The sequence below is a fragment of the Peromyscus californicus genome, unplaced genomic scaffold (genome assembly GCF_007827085.1).
Source record: "Peromyscus californicus insignis strain IS unplaced genomic scaffold, ASM782708v3 Scaffold_24__1_contigs__length_46423439, whole genome shotgun sequence".
Taxonomy (NCBI): Eukaryota; Metazoa; Chordata; class Mammalia; order Rodentia; family Cricetidae; genus Peromyscus; species Peromyscus californicus.
This window is the reverse complement of record NW_026294535.1, coordinates 44,366,721-44,381,574: the sequence shown is the minus strand read 5'-3', so window position 1 is coordinate 44,381,574 and position 14,854 is coordinate 44,366,721. Positions and strand designations below refer to the sequence as shown.

Sequence of the window (14,854 nt, the reverse complement as noted above, 5' to 3'; positions counted from 1 at the left end):
AAAAAAAAAAAAAAAAAAACCAGGAAAAATTCTTTTCTTTTTTGGCTTTCCGTCCAGAAGGACCTCATCTCTGCATCTCTTCTTTGAGGAGCAAAAGGAGGAAGGGAGGAAAGAACTGGGACAAGAGGGTGTGGTGCTGCCCGGGGCAGAGGCAGGCATCAGCACTGTCGGATGCGTCCACCCGGGGGCGGGGGGCAGCAGGTGAGAGTGGCAGGTTCTTGTCAGGAAGGCTGGAGAAGACACCACAGGTGGTCTCCACCTTCCTCGCCTCACAGACTGGCCTGTTTTCCCTGATAAAATTCCTCCCAGCGGCTCTCGAAGAAGCGGCGCATGATGTGCCCAGCCTTGCCCACTTCAGAGTCATCCTCATTGAAGGTCTGGCAGTTGTCAAAAACCAGAAGGGCATCAGCTGCGAACTCCTCTGAGCTAGTATACCTGGGCCAAGGGGAAAACGGGTTGTGAGCTGTTAAGAGCTGAGACAGACAGAGACAGACAGACAGACAGACATCGTCTTACCCTCCCCGGAGCAGCCGTTCTCGCATGGTGGAAAAATCCATCGGGTTCTTGATGACTCGCCGGTACCCACTCACCAAGCGAGGGTTCACAGGCTCCAGGAAAGGCCAGGCTGCGTCATGGGACTCCATCTCCATTAGGATGATCCTGTCAGTACAGGAAGCACACACTGACTCCTCCAGCCCTCCTGGCACACACAGCCAGCTATCCCTACGATTCACTAACTCACTCGCAAAATGTGAGATCAGTGTGGTGGCCTCTCATTGAAAGTCGCCGCCTCTTGGAGGGAGAAAGCCCGTCTTCCGGGCACCGAGACACTGCTGGGCTTTCTCGGCTCCTTGACAGAACCCGACGTCGGCGGCTGTCACCCTCTGGGAAGTTCAGTGGAAAACTACTTTTCCGCTTCTGGCCTCGTTTTGGGAAACCAGGCCTCTGAGAGAATTCTTCTTCTACCTGCTGAGGATAGGCAAGGTAAGAGCAGCAGTGTGGGCGTGTGCTGCTTGTCCTCCTGTTCATCGGAGTCCTGCCTACAAGTAACTGTGGCTTCGAATGGTCACACATAAGCCAGCATGTGAATTCATCCAGGTAATCAATAGGGAGAGGAATGATAATTATTACTATTGTATAGAGAAAATGACTGGGGCTAAAGAATGAGTTATTCAAAGAAGGACTCAACCCAAACATGCTGTCAGAGGCTCATCCCAGGGAGAGCCTGAGGACAGGGACATCTGTGGAACTGGTGGTTTAAAAAAAAAATCTGTGAGAAGGAAAATCAAGCAGTGGAAACCTTACCTGGGCCAGACAGACAGTGCAGAACCAGTCTCCTTCTGGGACAGCCTCCATCTTGGGCCGATGACAATAAATGTGGCAGCCCCGGTCACACCCATCACAGAGCAGGAGAAACTCATCATTGTCACCCTTCCGGCAGACCAGGCAGGTCTAGACCAAAGTTGTGAGGAGGCAGAGTGAGTCCTCAGCCCCCTGCCTATTGCTGACCCCGCTCTCACCAAAGCCACCCACCGCCTGAGCTTTCCCGACACTCACCACTTTGTTGACAGACTTCTCCCAGGCGATGGACCTCTCCAGCTGGCCCATGCACAAACACACTTGGGCTGCGCTACGGCACCTCTCAAGCGTCTGCCGCCAGACACGGACACGAGGGGTGATCTCGTATGATCTGGGGGGAGATCTAGGGTGAGGAACAGGAAGACCTTTGTCCTCTCTCTCCCAGGCCAGGAGACTGGCAGCAGGAGTCACTCACATCTCAGTAGTGGCGCCATCAGGGGCACCATTGGGGGTGGTCAGCAGGGCCTTCTCCACCACCACCTCCTGGGCTGCCCAGAGGGGCTCCCGCAAGTAACGCCGCTCCACATTCTGTTCCAGAGCAGCGAGTCGCATCACAGCCAGGTCCAGAGGGTTGGTGTTCTGCCGCTGAGGTACAACCCCTTCTCTGCCCCGTCCTCTCCAAGGGATATCCTCCGGAGAGTCAGGCAGATGCTCACAGTAGGTCAAGTCTTCTCGGGTAGAGTCTGGGCCAGGGCACGTCCAACCCTTCCAGTGGGAAAGAGGAACAACACACATTGTAAGTCACTCGGGAAGAAGAAACCAAGGGCTTTTCCTGACACCCACCCACAGCCGGGCGTAGTGGCTCCTGTCAGCAATCCCAGAGCCTGGACAGCTGAGGCAGGAAAAATGCCTTGAATCCCAGGCAGGTCTCAACTACAGAGACCTTGTTTCAAAAACCAGAACCTAGGGCCGGAGAGAGGGCACAGCAGTTAGGAGTGCGGGCTGCTCTTCCAGAGGACCCATATTCAGTTCCCAGCACCCACAACATGGGGCTCACAACAGTCTACAAGGCCCAGTTCCAGAGGATCTGACCCTTTTGGTCTGAGAGTACTGCACACACATACCATGTAGACATGCAAGCAAAACATACACACACACACACACACACACACACACACACACACACACACACACACACACACACAAATCAAAACAAAAAGTTAAACGAAACCAAAACCCTCCCCTAAATAGCTCCCTACCCAGTGCTGACCCCAGTGTACCCGAATCTGCAGATCAGACAGGATAACCCGCTGCTCGAGCTCCTCTACCCACTGAAGCACAGCTAGGTCTGCCTCGTAAGTCTTCTCTTTGGGACACCAGCTCTTAAGTCCTTCTTCCAAGGCAGGCAGCTGACTAGGCTCAAAGATAGGATCTGGGAAGAGAGAAAGCAGAGCAGCGGTCCATCAGGCTCCTGTGCACAGCAGCCACTCCAGCTCCAGCTGGGTCAAGCTTCTCTTAATTACCAGTTAAGGGCTGTAGGCAAACTTCCTGCAAGAAGTCCTTGTGCTTGCTAAGATGTTTGTGAAGCGCCTTCTCCCTGATGCCTCGGGGATGGAGTGCCTTGAGTATGACATCCAGTGTCTCAGGATCTCGGATCCACCACCAGCCAGAGCACATTTCTGTGTACAGAGGGTATGTATATGGGCCAGGGGATGGAAACCACATGAGTCACATTGCCCATGATGAGAACTGCTATTACCTCCATGCTTACCCCATCCTAGCCAAGCTCGCTCACCAGGGGGGATAGGCTGGGCTGTCAGCTGGGTTAAGTAATGCTGCTCCACCTGCTTGAAGAACTTGCTAGGAGGTCTCCCCCTCCGCTTGGGTTGTCCCAGCCCTGTGGGACTCTGTGGCATTTCTTCAGAGTCTCCTGATGGCCTCTTAGAGCCCCCTCCAGGCAAGTGGGTAGAAGAGAACTGCCCTGGAGAACAGGGATTGGCAGCACCGGGTGTATTCATCTGTAAATAAGGAGACATGAAGGAATGAAGATATTTTATGTCTACAGGTTTCCCAACTTCAGGCTACAGCCTCACAGCTAGACATGGGAGCCCGGGGCAGGATAAAGCAGACAGACGGATCTGGCTACTTACTGGCTTAGAGGAGGCAGGCAGCTGAAGGGAGGGAGTAGGCTGGTCCTCAGAAACGGCAGGGGGTGGTGTAGGGGCAGCATCACAGGGTATCTGGGCTGAGAAGCTAAACCAGGGTCCTTGAGGGGCAGGACAGGATTCTGCCTCATCAGGCTCTGGCTCCTCCAAAGACTGGGATGGAGCAGAGTCTAATTTCCCTGGGCTGCTATCAGGTGTGAGGACTGAGCTGCTCAACAGGGAATTGTGGCTCTGCGTCTGGCTGAGCCAAGACAGGAAGGCGGACTGGCTGAGGTCATGCTGGCTCTGACCCAGGGACAGAGGGGAGCCTTCTGGCTCTAGGAACCCATTATTTGATGGGGGATGGGATTGAAGATGGGGCTGGATGGAAGCCTGAAGCTGCAGATGAGACTGAGGTTCTGGCTGAACTTGAGGCTGGGGTTGTTCTGAATCATGGTCCCGAATAGCAAACTTAGGGTGCCTAGGCTGCATAGACCCAGGCTTAGATTTTCGAGGTCGGCCTCGGGCGCGGGCAGGAGAAGCAGAGGTGTTGGAGCCAGTTAACTCTCTCTTTCCAGAGACTGGGGCCGAGCAGGGGGTTGAAGGGACTGCTTCCGTCAAGTACTCAGCTTCCTGCTTTATTCCCTCTTCACTAACTGTAGAGAGAGACAAAGAGCTCAAGACAGACTGCTGCACAGTGGGGAAGAATGGGACTCTACCAACACCAACACACCTGCTTTCTAAATCTGTCAGGAGTCTACTGGTTAACAGCTTAAGTCAATGAACAGAGTACCTGAGGAAGAAGTCTTGTTTTTGAGACAGTCTCTCTCTATGTAGCCCTGGCCAGCGCTGAACTCACTATGTACACTAGACTGGCCTTGATTCAAAAGACCGACCTGCTCTAAATAATGACTAGTCACAACATAGTCTCAAACTGCTTTACTGAGAAACTATAGGTTAAACACTTGTTTTCTGAGACAGGGTACTGCTGTATAGTTCAGTCTGTCCTGGAACTCCAGGTCCTCTTAGCTCAGCTTCCCAAGCACTGGGATCAATCTTTAGCTACATGCTCAGTTTAGTCCCATCTTTTGTGTTTGGGATCAACCCCAAGATATTGTGCAACACCGGCCACTGAGCTACACCTAGACTCTGTCAAGCACTAATAAGAGTATCAACACATTTTAATCCCTCCCACCCCTCAAGATAGGGTGTCTCTGTGTAGCTCTGGCTGTCCTTGAACTCACAGAGATCCACCTGCCTCTTCCTCTCAAGTGCTAGAATTAAAGGTGTGAGCCACTACACTCGGCTTACACATTTTAATTCTTAGTAGTCATTGAAAAACAACTATGTGAGTCAGGCGGATCTCTATGAATTTGAGGCCAGTCTAGTCTACAGGGCAAGATCCAGGCACTAGTACTACACAGAGAAAACCTGTCTCGAAAAAACAAAAAAACAAAAGAAAAGGAAAAAAGAAAAATAATTATGTGTATGTATGGATTCCTTGAAGTTGCAAGTGTCTGTAAGCCAAGTGACATGGGTGTGGGAATGCAAGTCAGGTCCTCTGGAAGAGCCGTGCCTGCTCTTAACCACTGTGCCCCGTCTCCGGCTCCAATTCTCAGTTGTCCTATGAAGTACACTTACTACCAACATGGCCACTGTTTACAGATGAGAACCTGAAGCGTGCAGCTGGCAAGCAGTTTTACACTAGAGCCTGTGCTCTTAATTGAAGACTGAACTCAGAATTCAAGCCTCCACAGACACACCTACCTGAGCTCCCCTCTGAGCCTTCCACAAAGATTCCAGCCAAACATGGCAATACCCAGTAGTGGCGTCTATAGCGGTCCTGACCCAGAGACACTGCCCGAAGCATCTGGGATGAGTGAAGCAGCTTTTTTCTAAAGAAGAGCTGACGCTGGGTATGAATTGGAAAAAGAAGATGAATAAAAACATTTCCAGCATGGCATGATGAATTTTAATATAGAAAGAGGACTGAGGCTTATCTGCTTTCCTGTACAACAGATATAATCTAAAGATGGGGAATGGTTCTTGCCAGCTTTTGGGAGATTCAAACACAATACCTTACTGAGTTTTTCTATCTGGCGCTCTAACTCTGGAATGCTGGATGCTGCAACATCAATCTGGGCAGAAGCAAACACACAATGAGAGAAGTGGAGTTTCCAGATCCAAGAAAGAATGTTTTCTAGCCCACCCCGCCTCAGTAAGTACCTCTCCATCTCTTCGAGCCCTGCGGCCATGGACAGCTGCTATAGTTTCCTCCTCTTCCTCCTCTTCTATGCCACTGGTTTCCTCCATGATCCGAGAACTACGCCTCCGTCCCAGGCCTTCTTCGAGCCCTTCCATCATAACCTCAGGCCGCCCAGTTCTCTTGGCCAGAGCAGTTTTCAGTCTTGAAAAACAAGAGATTAGGGGAGACTATGGAGAAGAACATAATGCCAAAAAAGAAACACCTGAAACATACATTTTCCAGAACCCTGGCAAAGTGCCAACCAAAGAAGGGCATCATATCCAGGCAACATCCTGGCTCTGCCTCACTCTCTCTCTGGGTTCTAGTCTGCTGTGTCCCTACCTCCGGAGTCGGCCTTCAACAATCCATTTGTTTTTCCTGTAGCTGGACATATTCTCCAGAGTCTTGTCAATCTCACTGCAGAGGAACAGCAGATGATTTTTGAGGGAAAAGGGGTAGCAAAAAAGAAAAGAAAAATAAGGAAGGTCTTACAAGGGTGTTTCTGTCCAGTCACAGCCTGGATGAATGACCAAGGCAGGCTTACATTCCCCAGGGAAGGGACTAGACTCTATCAAGTCATCCCAGCATCCTCAGAGAAGCGCAATGGACACATTAGCCTGGACTTCTGGAGAGCTACCCCCTCCCACCCCACTCCCACACAAGGCACAGGGTTAACATCCCACCCGAGCCCCTCACTTGATGATGATGGTGGAGCCATTGAGCTCATGCACGAGGAAGGCTAGGACAGCAGCCTTCTGTTGGGGTGGCTGGGCCTGAAAAGGCTGGGTGCGCAGACTGTCACAGAAGGCTGGCTCCACTCTATACGCCGTGAGGAAGCAGCGCAGTATCTCAGACACATTGTCTCTGGTCAGTGGGATCTCAGACACCTTCTCCCCCAAGATCTTCAGGGACTATTTGGAAGAAAACATAATGGAATGAGGAGGGAAATAGGAACAACTCAAGTTGGGAGAACCTGGAGAAAACGACAAGGGTTAAGAGAAAACTCTCTGAGGAAGCCAGATGGTGGGTCTCTGTGAGTTCAAGGCCAGCCTGGGCTACAGAGTGAGTTCCAGGACAGGCTCCAAAGCTACACAGAGAAACTCTGGGGGGGTGGGGTGCGGGACAAGGAAAAAACAACAACAAAAAAATGTAGCCCTGGCTGGCCTGGAACTTGCTATGCAGAACAGGCTTAAAGAGGCCTGTCTGTCTGTCTCTGCATCCCAGGCACTAAGGTTAAAGGTGTGCATCATAACCCAGCTAAAAGAAACTCTTGTGAAAAAAAGAGAAAAAGACTGAAAACTGCCAGGACATGGGGCTGGAGAGAGGGCCCAGTGGTTAAGAGCACCGGCTGCTCTTCCAAAGGATCTGGGTTTAGTTCCCAGCACCTACAGGGTGGCTCACAACTGTCTTTACCTACAGTTACAGGAGATGACACCCTCTTCTGGTTCCTGTGGATACCAGGCACACATGTGGATACCAGGCACACAAACAGGCAGGTAAACACTTATACACATAAAATAAAACAAGGAAAATAGTTACAAGAAAAAGGTGAAAGATCGCAACGGAGAACTGTAAAGAATGAGAAAACAACAGCTGAAGCACTACAGAGAAAACACCATCGACAAACCAGAAATAGGAAGGAGTCAAACACCACTTCTCTGGGTTCTTCTGGGGGGGGGGGGGGGGGGGGCGGCTTTTACATGTTCTCAAAGAGAAAGCAGAACTGACTCAGACCCAGGAACGCTCACCTGACAGTAGGAGGGCAGACCAGGGTCACGGAGTGCAGCCTTCAGGAGCTGCACCAGCAGGTCTTGCACTTTGCCCAAGCTGTCCCCTTGACATAAGAGTCCCTCCTGCAGCACTCCCAGACTAGGAACATCTTTGGTAAGGTCAAAGCCTAGCACTTTGCCAAAACTATGCAGGAACTCCACGATGGTTAAGCAGTCTGAGAAGGCCCTACTGGACAATGTCAAACCAGGGATGCGGGTGAAGTCAGGCAGGGGCTGGGGAGATAAAATTGGGTAGGCATCCTGTTAGACTTACCAAGAGGCAATGTCTGGATATTCAGAGGTCCTTCTATTAAATGTCCCCAGAACTGGCCCTTCCATGACCCTTAATACCTGGTGGTCAGCCAGACACATGTCCTCCGTGGGCTTCTTCATCTCCTCTAAGATAGCCTGCTGCCTCTGCCGCTCCTGCAGACGCCTCTGCGTGGCAAGGCTCCTCTCTGGTTTACAGGGGGGTCTGGCTTTGGCTGCCTCTTCCTTCACCTTTACTTTCTCCTTTTCCTTCTTTTCCCTCTTCACTTTTCCTGTTGGTTTTTCCTGCTTTGTCTTTGTCTTTTCTTTCTCGGCCTACCCACCAGGAGAAAGGAACAAGTGTCAGAGATCCCTGTCTAGCCAGGCCTGATCTTAGTCCCTCCCAAGCAAGAGTCCAAAATAACACGGGCATAGGAGCGTTGGGAAAATCTCTGTGGTGGCTTTGAATCAGACGCGAGAGATGGAGACTTGGCTCTGTGGTGGCATGTCTGTCTAGCATGCATACTGCACCCTGGAAAGGAAGTACACTTGCGCACACACTCATCACACGCACACACACACCTTGGCTTTCTTCTTAGTGTCCTTCTGCTTTGAGCTCCTGGCATCTTGCCTCCTCTTGTTTCTGGCCTGTAAACCATAAGGGAAGTCATTTCTCCCCAAACTTTGAAAGCACCTCTGCTTGGGCTAGGATTCAAAAACAGAAAGGGTGCTGGGGAGGAGAGGTGAGAGATGGGACGATGAGGGACTGGCAATGGATCAATTCTCTCACCCTAGAGATGCCCTATTTTTCTTGAACAAGCCCATTTTTTCTAAATCAAGCCCAAGCAATTCCATTTTATGAAGGTGCGCTGCTACACTGAGGAGGAAACGGAGAGGGAAGAAAATGCGAAGCTGCCGTAGAAAACGTTAGCGCATGGCTGTCCTCCTCACCTGCCCTTGGACAGGAGTCTGACTCTCTCCCCGAGGTACCTTCTGCCTCATCTTCTTTTTGCTTTTACTCATCTGTGCTTTATCCTCCTCACTCAGTGTTTCTGTGAAGGCAGAAGGAAACTGAAAACCGAGCGTGGCATCCATGGCAGCACATGCCTCTTACAAAGCTGGCTTCTCATACAGCTTCATGAACAAATATTGTTTTGCTGTTGCTTTGTTTTTTCAGTAGACATAATAAAACATTTAAGAGAAAGGGGTCAGAGAGGCACCTGCTCAGGTAGTTGTACAAAGCACTCACACAGCATTAGCAGCCCAGAAGAGAAGTCACAGGCTGACTCCAGCTGATGGAAGAGGCTACAAATGCAGAGTGCCTTTATGATCTGTCTCTTTCCCGGGCTATGGAGCAAGGACAGCAACGCTCAGACTGATGCACACATCCTGATTTTAGTGCAAAGAGAGCGGAGAATGGAAACAAGAATCTAAACTGTCAGGGAAGAGGGTACTGGTTTGTAACCCTGGCAACCCAGACTCCTAACTGTCATAGCCAGTGTTTACACTCAGCTTTCACAGCTCACTCCACTAAAAGATTCAAATCAAAGTATAAATCTGCAAATAACTCATTTTCTAATTGATATTCTGACCCAACAGTACCAATTCTTTCATTTCTGATATAGAAGCATCATCATACATTTTTATGGCAAGTTTCTAAAGTACCGTGGGCAAATAAGTCACTTAAAGCTTTAATTAAAATGAGATAGTGGGCTAGAGAGATGGCTTAGTGGTTAAGCACTCTTAATGCTCTTGCAGAGGACCTGGGTTCAGTTCCCAGCACTCACATGACAGCTCACAACCATCTATAATTCTAGTTCTAGAGGATCTGACACCCACTTATGACCTTCATAGGCACCAGGCACACATGCATGTAGTGCCTATGTGTAAAACACCTACACACATAAAATAAACCTTTTTGAAAAAATGAAATACACTGAGTTTGGGGTTTTAACTCTGGTAGAGTACTTGATAGACAAGTGCAAAGGCCTAGCATTGGCCTCTAGCATAGAGGGGAAAAAGATATAGACAGATAGCAGAGTGGGAACTCTGAATGGAATTAACAAGACTATTTCATATTCTGCACACCGTACATGTAATACTTACTTAGATAAATGCAATGCTTACTTAGAAAATTAGACATTTTTGCTGGGCGGTAGTGGTGTACACCTTTATTCCCAGCACTGGGGAGGCAGAAGTAGGCGGATCTCTAAATCCAAGACCAGCCTGGTCTACAGAGCTAGTTCCAGGACAGCCAGAGCTACACAGAGAAACCGTGTCTTGAAAAACAAAACAAAACAATCCCGTGCCCCCAAAAAAGTGAAAACAAAAAAACCCACAGACATTTTCCTATTTACCTACCTGACTAAAATAGCGTGCCAATTATCTTTTGTATTCAGGCATGAACTGGAATCTCTACACAAAAACCTTGGAAATTGTATGAACGCAATCAGTACAAGCAAGGAGCTGGAAGATGGACAGGAAAAGCATGGAAGTCTTCTCCTTTGGCCTTTACAGGGACAGCCCCAGGCTTTACTAGTAAAAGCAACTCAAAGGAAGAAATTGTCTGGAAAAAATGTAGCAAAAAGCTGGGATTCTGATCAAGCTTTCCAAGGGAAGAACAGATTTAGATTCATCTTTCCAGATGTCAGTCCCTCCTGGGAAATCCAGGTACCAACTGCAATTCAGCAACCTTTCAGATACCCTGTGGAAGGAGCACAACACCTGAGCTACAAATAACACTGTACCTTGGGTTTCCAGTTTCTTTGGAAGTCGGTTGTCTGTTTTATTCAATAGCTCAGAGATTTTGACCTTGGGTGGCCGACCTCGGCCCCGCTTCACTTTGGGAACTTCCTTGTTCTTGGCCTTTTCATTATTTCGAGGTCGGCCTCGTTTGCCAGTAATTGCTTGAATTCTGGAAGGAATCTCCTCTGCTGATAACTGGACCCATTGCACTCCCTAAAGAACAAGGAACTCTGTGTTATAAGGGAGACAATCAGTGCAGGCCACTAAGTCTCTGAACTACCCCGGACTCCTGAAGTCCCCCCCACCAAAGGAAGCTGTAACTAGTTCCCCAACTATTTGACCCTCGGGCCGGCACCTCTGGTGTGTCTCTTTCTTCGAAGAAATCTCCAACAGGCATTCGGGGACTGAAGCTGAAGTGCTCCCGGCGGACACTGTGCACCACATTTCGGCTCAGGTACTGAGAGGAAAGGACAGTAGTAAGTCAGAGCCCTACCATGTCTGCGGTCAGCCGTAGCACAAGTACAATAGGTCCCGGGAAGGACCATGCAAGAAAGAGTCCTTTAAAAGCTACCAATGCTGTTACCTTGATGACTTCTGGAAACTGTTTCATCCTCTTCCCACAGGGGCCGTAGTACCACGTCTCCCCCTGCCACCGATGGCAGCCCTTCCTGATGCGCACTTCTCGCCGCCACCTGCCAGAGAAGCACATGGGCCCTGCCACCAGGTCACACCCTACCCACTCCCATGCCACCCAGGAGCCAAGCCCACTGGGCAGATGCCCCACATCTGCCTCACTAGCCCTGCATGCACATTGTCCTACAGACAGTCCTGCACACACAAATAGCACGGCACGGGAGCTTGACAAACAGGCCCACGCTGCTCCTGCAGCACATACTTCAGGAGGAAAGCAATCGCCAGATGGCAAACACGTACAAAGACCCACTCTTCTTTTCATAAAGCTACGGAAACGACACGAGCAGCTGGAGACTCTAACAGCCCTGGCTCAGGTGCAGAGGGAAGCCTAAGAACAAACTGGAGGCTCACTCCATGCAGTCACTCAGTAGGCCAGGTTTTAGTCAGTGACTGCTCCGACAGCAATTGTGACAGCCAGCCTTATTTATCCTCATCGCCAGTGTGGCAGCAGTACTAAGACTTGGTGACAACCAGTAGCCTAGAGTGGTGGTGGTGGTGAAAATTAGGAAGACAGTTATTTTCAGAAGGTTTTCGATGCTATCTGGTTTGGTCACTACGCAGTTACCACTGCAGAGCTTAGCTCTCCAGAGAGCATTACAGCAGAAACTACCACACCACAAACCCCCAGTTCACTGTGGGAAGCCTCCTCCCTCACTGCTACCCCTCTCTATGAAAACAGCTCTGCCTGGCTTCTCTGGATATTTGAACCTTGGTTTGAAAAGGATCCTTGATCAAGACTGAGTAACCAGCAGATGAGCAAAGAAGACAGGGAAGACAGACCCTAAGAGAGAGAAAACGTAGCCGGGCGGTGGTGGAGCACACCTTTAATCCCAGCACTCGGGAGGCAGAGGCAGGCGGATCTCTACAGAGTGAGTTCCAGGACAGCCAGAGCTACACAGAGAAACCCTGTCTCCAAAAGAAAAAAGAAAAGAGGAAATTGGTCTAGAGCAACAGGCCAGCAGTTAAGCACACATGCTGCTCTGCCAGAAGACCCAACACCCACAACAGGTGGCTTCATAACTGCTTGCAACTCCAACTCCAAGGACTCCGCACTCTCCTCACTGTCCTGCAATCCATTCCCACCTAGACCAACCCTCTCCCACATCTTAAGAGTCATTCCTAGGCTTGTTAAGGTCAATGCATGCATCAGTCTAGAGCATTTACCCATGCTGGAGGGGAAGACGAACTTCTTCTGGGGTAGCAATGCGTCTCTTCAGTACATCACCTTGAGATAAGACCAGAGACAAAGGTAAGAGGTCAAGCAAGGTTAGAGGACAGAGCTGAGCTGGTGGCACAGCACTTGGAGGCAGAGGCATGTAGAGCTCTGTGAACTGGAGGCCAGCTTGGTCTACATAAAGACCAGCCAAGGCTATATAGTGAGATGCTGTCTCAAAAAACAACAACAAAATTTTTTTTCAAATTAAATTACAGGTTAGAAGAGGAGGGATGGATGCAGTATGTAACAAACTTTTGTAGAAACCAGACAGGGAATTTGGACACTTACTACTACCAGAAATTGTGACAGCTTCTCCAGTGACCTCTTCCAAATCAGCAGAAGCTTCCGGGACGCTGCTGACGTCTTCATTTGCCTGGGAAACTGTCTGGATGGTGGCTACTGGAGAAGGTGCAGGACAAGCTTGAGGAGAGGTCACTGGATCTGTCAAAGACGCTTCCAGAGAGGCTGCTGGGAGGGCTGGGGAGGGAGCTGGAGAGGCTGTTGGGAAGACTGCAGGAGGGACAAGTGAGGAGGAGGCTGCTGGAGAGGCCGCTGGATGTAGCTCAATAGTAGGCAGCTGGTCAGGGGCTGGCTCAGTTAGGGGACGTGGGAAGTCTGAAGACTCAGGCTCCATTTCTTCCTGTTCAGAGTCACTGCCATTATTCAGGTCAAAGCCGTTATCTAAAATCCAAAGGATAATGTAAATAAAAGAAAATGGTCTCAGGCAAAAGAATTTATTCAGTCAAACCTACACTATGGCAACCATGGTTATCCTAAGGGCTTCTAGTGGAAAAAGGACGGGAACTCTAGGCGCTGGAGCGACGGCTCACTGGCTGCCCTTCCAGAGGACCACTGTTTGATTTCTAGCACCCACATGCAACTCCAGTAACCTTCTGTACCTCCAGTCCCAAGAGGTCTGGGCACCCTCTTCTGGCCTCCAAGGGCCCCACACACTTGGTACATACAGACACACTCACACACATAAAATTAAATTTTAAAAAGCAGTGCTGGTTACTCTCCCCACCCCAAACGTCCTTGAAGCTAAGGGTAAAACCGGTGATGGTCATCATCACAAAGAGAAACAGCTTGTCCTGAAGCTACAAAGGCCTCTGGCTTTCTTTTCCTTGACAACTCCCAAGTTGCTCAAGCTTTCCACAGAGTACTTATCAAGGTATAATGGCCGATGCTTTTTTATTCCCACTAGACACCATCTCAGTGTCTGTCACCAAGATACCAGCACAGACTTCCCATGTTTAGGGCTTAGGTATGGAACACGTGCACTATTTTTGCAAGTGAGGATTTTATTTGTCCTACCTCCCTTCACTTACCTTGCAAGACAGACTCCCCTAGAACAGGTGGAGAGGTGGGGCTGACAAAGAGAGAAGCTGGCGTCTGGCTGTCATCTGCCAGGAGACTGAAGGCAGTAGCGTTCCCGAGAGAAGGGCAGTCGAGGGCAGAGATCACAGGGCTGTCCTCAAGAGGCAGCTTATCTCCTGCGCCCATCAGCTCTGTGTCGTCGATACCATAAAGTCCTCCACTCACTGGCTCTGTTTACAAGGGTGAAAAAGTGACAAGCAGAACATTAAGAAAAAAAATTAGCAAGCCAGATTTCTTGAAGAAATACTAGCCAAAACAATGTCCAATTCTAGTTTCTAGGGTATGAACTGGGGAGAAGTAGGGAGGAAATAAGAAAGGGTCTCACCTCTAGCTCAGAGTTGACCTGAAATTCACTGTGTACTTCAGGATGGTGTCAAAGTCACAACCCTCCTACCTCAGCCACCCTATGTTAACATTAAAACTAGGGGGACATATAGCCCTCTTACAGAGCAAAGCCAGAAAACTAAAAATGAAGGGAAAGATACAGACTGTCTACCTACCCATAGATTTTTGCAGAAATGTAGCATTTATCATGAAATAGGCCTTGTTTTTATATTTAATTGGCAAATGTTTCCTTTCTAGTTAGTTAGAACCCAAATAGCCCAACTGTGTGGTAGCTACAGCCTATGCTGTGAATTACTGCAGCCAAGGGCTCTGGGCCAACTGGAAGACAGAAGGAGCCTGGGAAATGAACCAGTGCATCTGAGTAAAGCTGGCCCAGCCAGCAGTACTGACTACGGTTTACTAAAGGTTTACCTACAAGCCCCAACACCCCAGGTTCCCTAAAACTCTGTGTTTCCAACTTTTCTAGGTATTGGGTCGGCCCCCCCCTGCTCAGGTAAGCAGGAAAGGGACACGTCCTCCAAAGCCCACCTGATGCCAGAGAGTCAAAGGGCTCAAGGGAGTCTTCACTGAGGATTGGCGTGTCTTCCAGTTGGTCAGGAAGATGTGAAGGATCATCTAAACAGCTCACTGTGGGATCAGGGACCAGGACGGAGACTTCTTGGTGTAAAGACTCCACAGAAGAGACAGAACCATTGTAGCCACACATCTTTAATTCTAGGTAATCCCAGGAGAGACCCAAAGTCAAAACTGATGCCTTCGATTTAGCTACATT

General features: G+C 49.6%; 1 protein-coding gene across 6 annotated transcripts in view; it reads right to left on the bottom strand.

Annotated features, from left to right (window-relative positions):
- Positions 1 to 14,854, bottom strand: part of Baz2a (bromodomain adjacent to zinc finger domain 2A) — a 36,288-nt gene continuing 21,434 nt past the window's right edge. For 4 of the 6 annotated variants that reach the window (XM_052753615.1, XM_052753616.1, XM_052753617.1 and 1 more), the window contains 26 exons: positions 14,611 to 14,796; positions 13,689 to 13,907; positions 12,649 to 13,041; positions 12,309 to 12,369; positions 11,035 to 11,143; positions 10,807 to 10,908; positions 10,454 to 10,664; positions 8,658 to 8,758; positions 8,289 to 8,354; positions 7,809 to 8,042; positions 7,437 to 7,691; positions 6,385 to 6,599; positions 6,031 to 6,105; positions 5,670 to 5,850; positions 5,522 to 5,581; positions 5,211 to 5,355; positions 3,450 to 4,099; positions 3,071 to 3,317; positions 2,823 to 2,978; positions 2,580 to 2,731; positions 1,775 to 2,064; positions 1,558 to 1,690; positions 1,306 to 1,452; positions 743 to 969; positions 517 to 660; positions 1 to 435 (listed from right to left, as the gene is read on the bottom strand). In XM_052753615.1, coding sequence (XP_052609575.1) covers positions 270 to 435; positions 517 to 660; positions 743 to 969; positions 1,306 to 1,452; positions 1,558 to 1,690; positions 1,775 to 2,064; positions 2,580 to 2,731; positions 2,823 to 2,978; positions 3,071 to 3,317; positions 3,450 to 4,099; positions 5,211 to 5,355; positions 5,522 to 5,581; positions 5,670 to 5,850; positions 6,031 to 6,105; positions 6,385 to 6,599; positions 7,437 to 7,691; positions 7,809 to 8,042; positions 8,289 to 8,354; positions 8,658 to 8,758; positions 10,454 to 10,664; positions 10,807 to 10,908; positions 11,035 to 11,143; positions 12,309 to 12,369; positions 12,649 to 13,041; positions 13,689 to 13,907; positions 14,611 to 14,796 — 4,925 coding nt within the window. In that variant the 3' untranslated portion in view covers positions 1 to 269. The remainder of the gene's footprint in view (positions 436 to 516; positions 661 to 742; positions 970 to 1,305; positions 1,453 to 1,557; positions 1,691 to 1,774; positions 2,065 to 2,579; positions 2,732 to 2,822; positions 2,979 to 3,070; positions 3,318 to 3,449; positions 4,100 to 5,210; positions 5,356 to 5,521; positions 5,582 to 5,669; positions 5,851 to 6,030; positions 6,106 to 6,384; positions 6,600 to 7,436; positions 7,692 to 7,808; positions 8,043 to 8,288; positions 8,355 to 8,657; positions 8,759 to 10,453; positions 10,665 to 10,806; positions 10,909 to 11,034; positions 11,144 to 12,308; positions 12,370 to 12,648; positions 13,042 to 13,688; positions 13,908 to 14,610; positions 14,797 to 14,854) is intronic. The other 2 variants (XM_052753619.1, XM_052753621.1) reach the window with 2 other exon arrangements.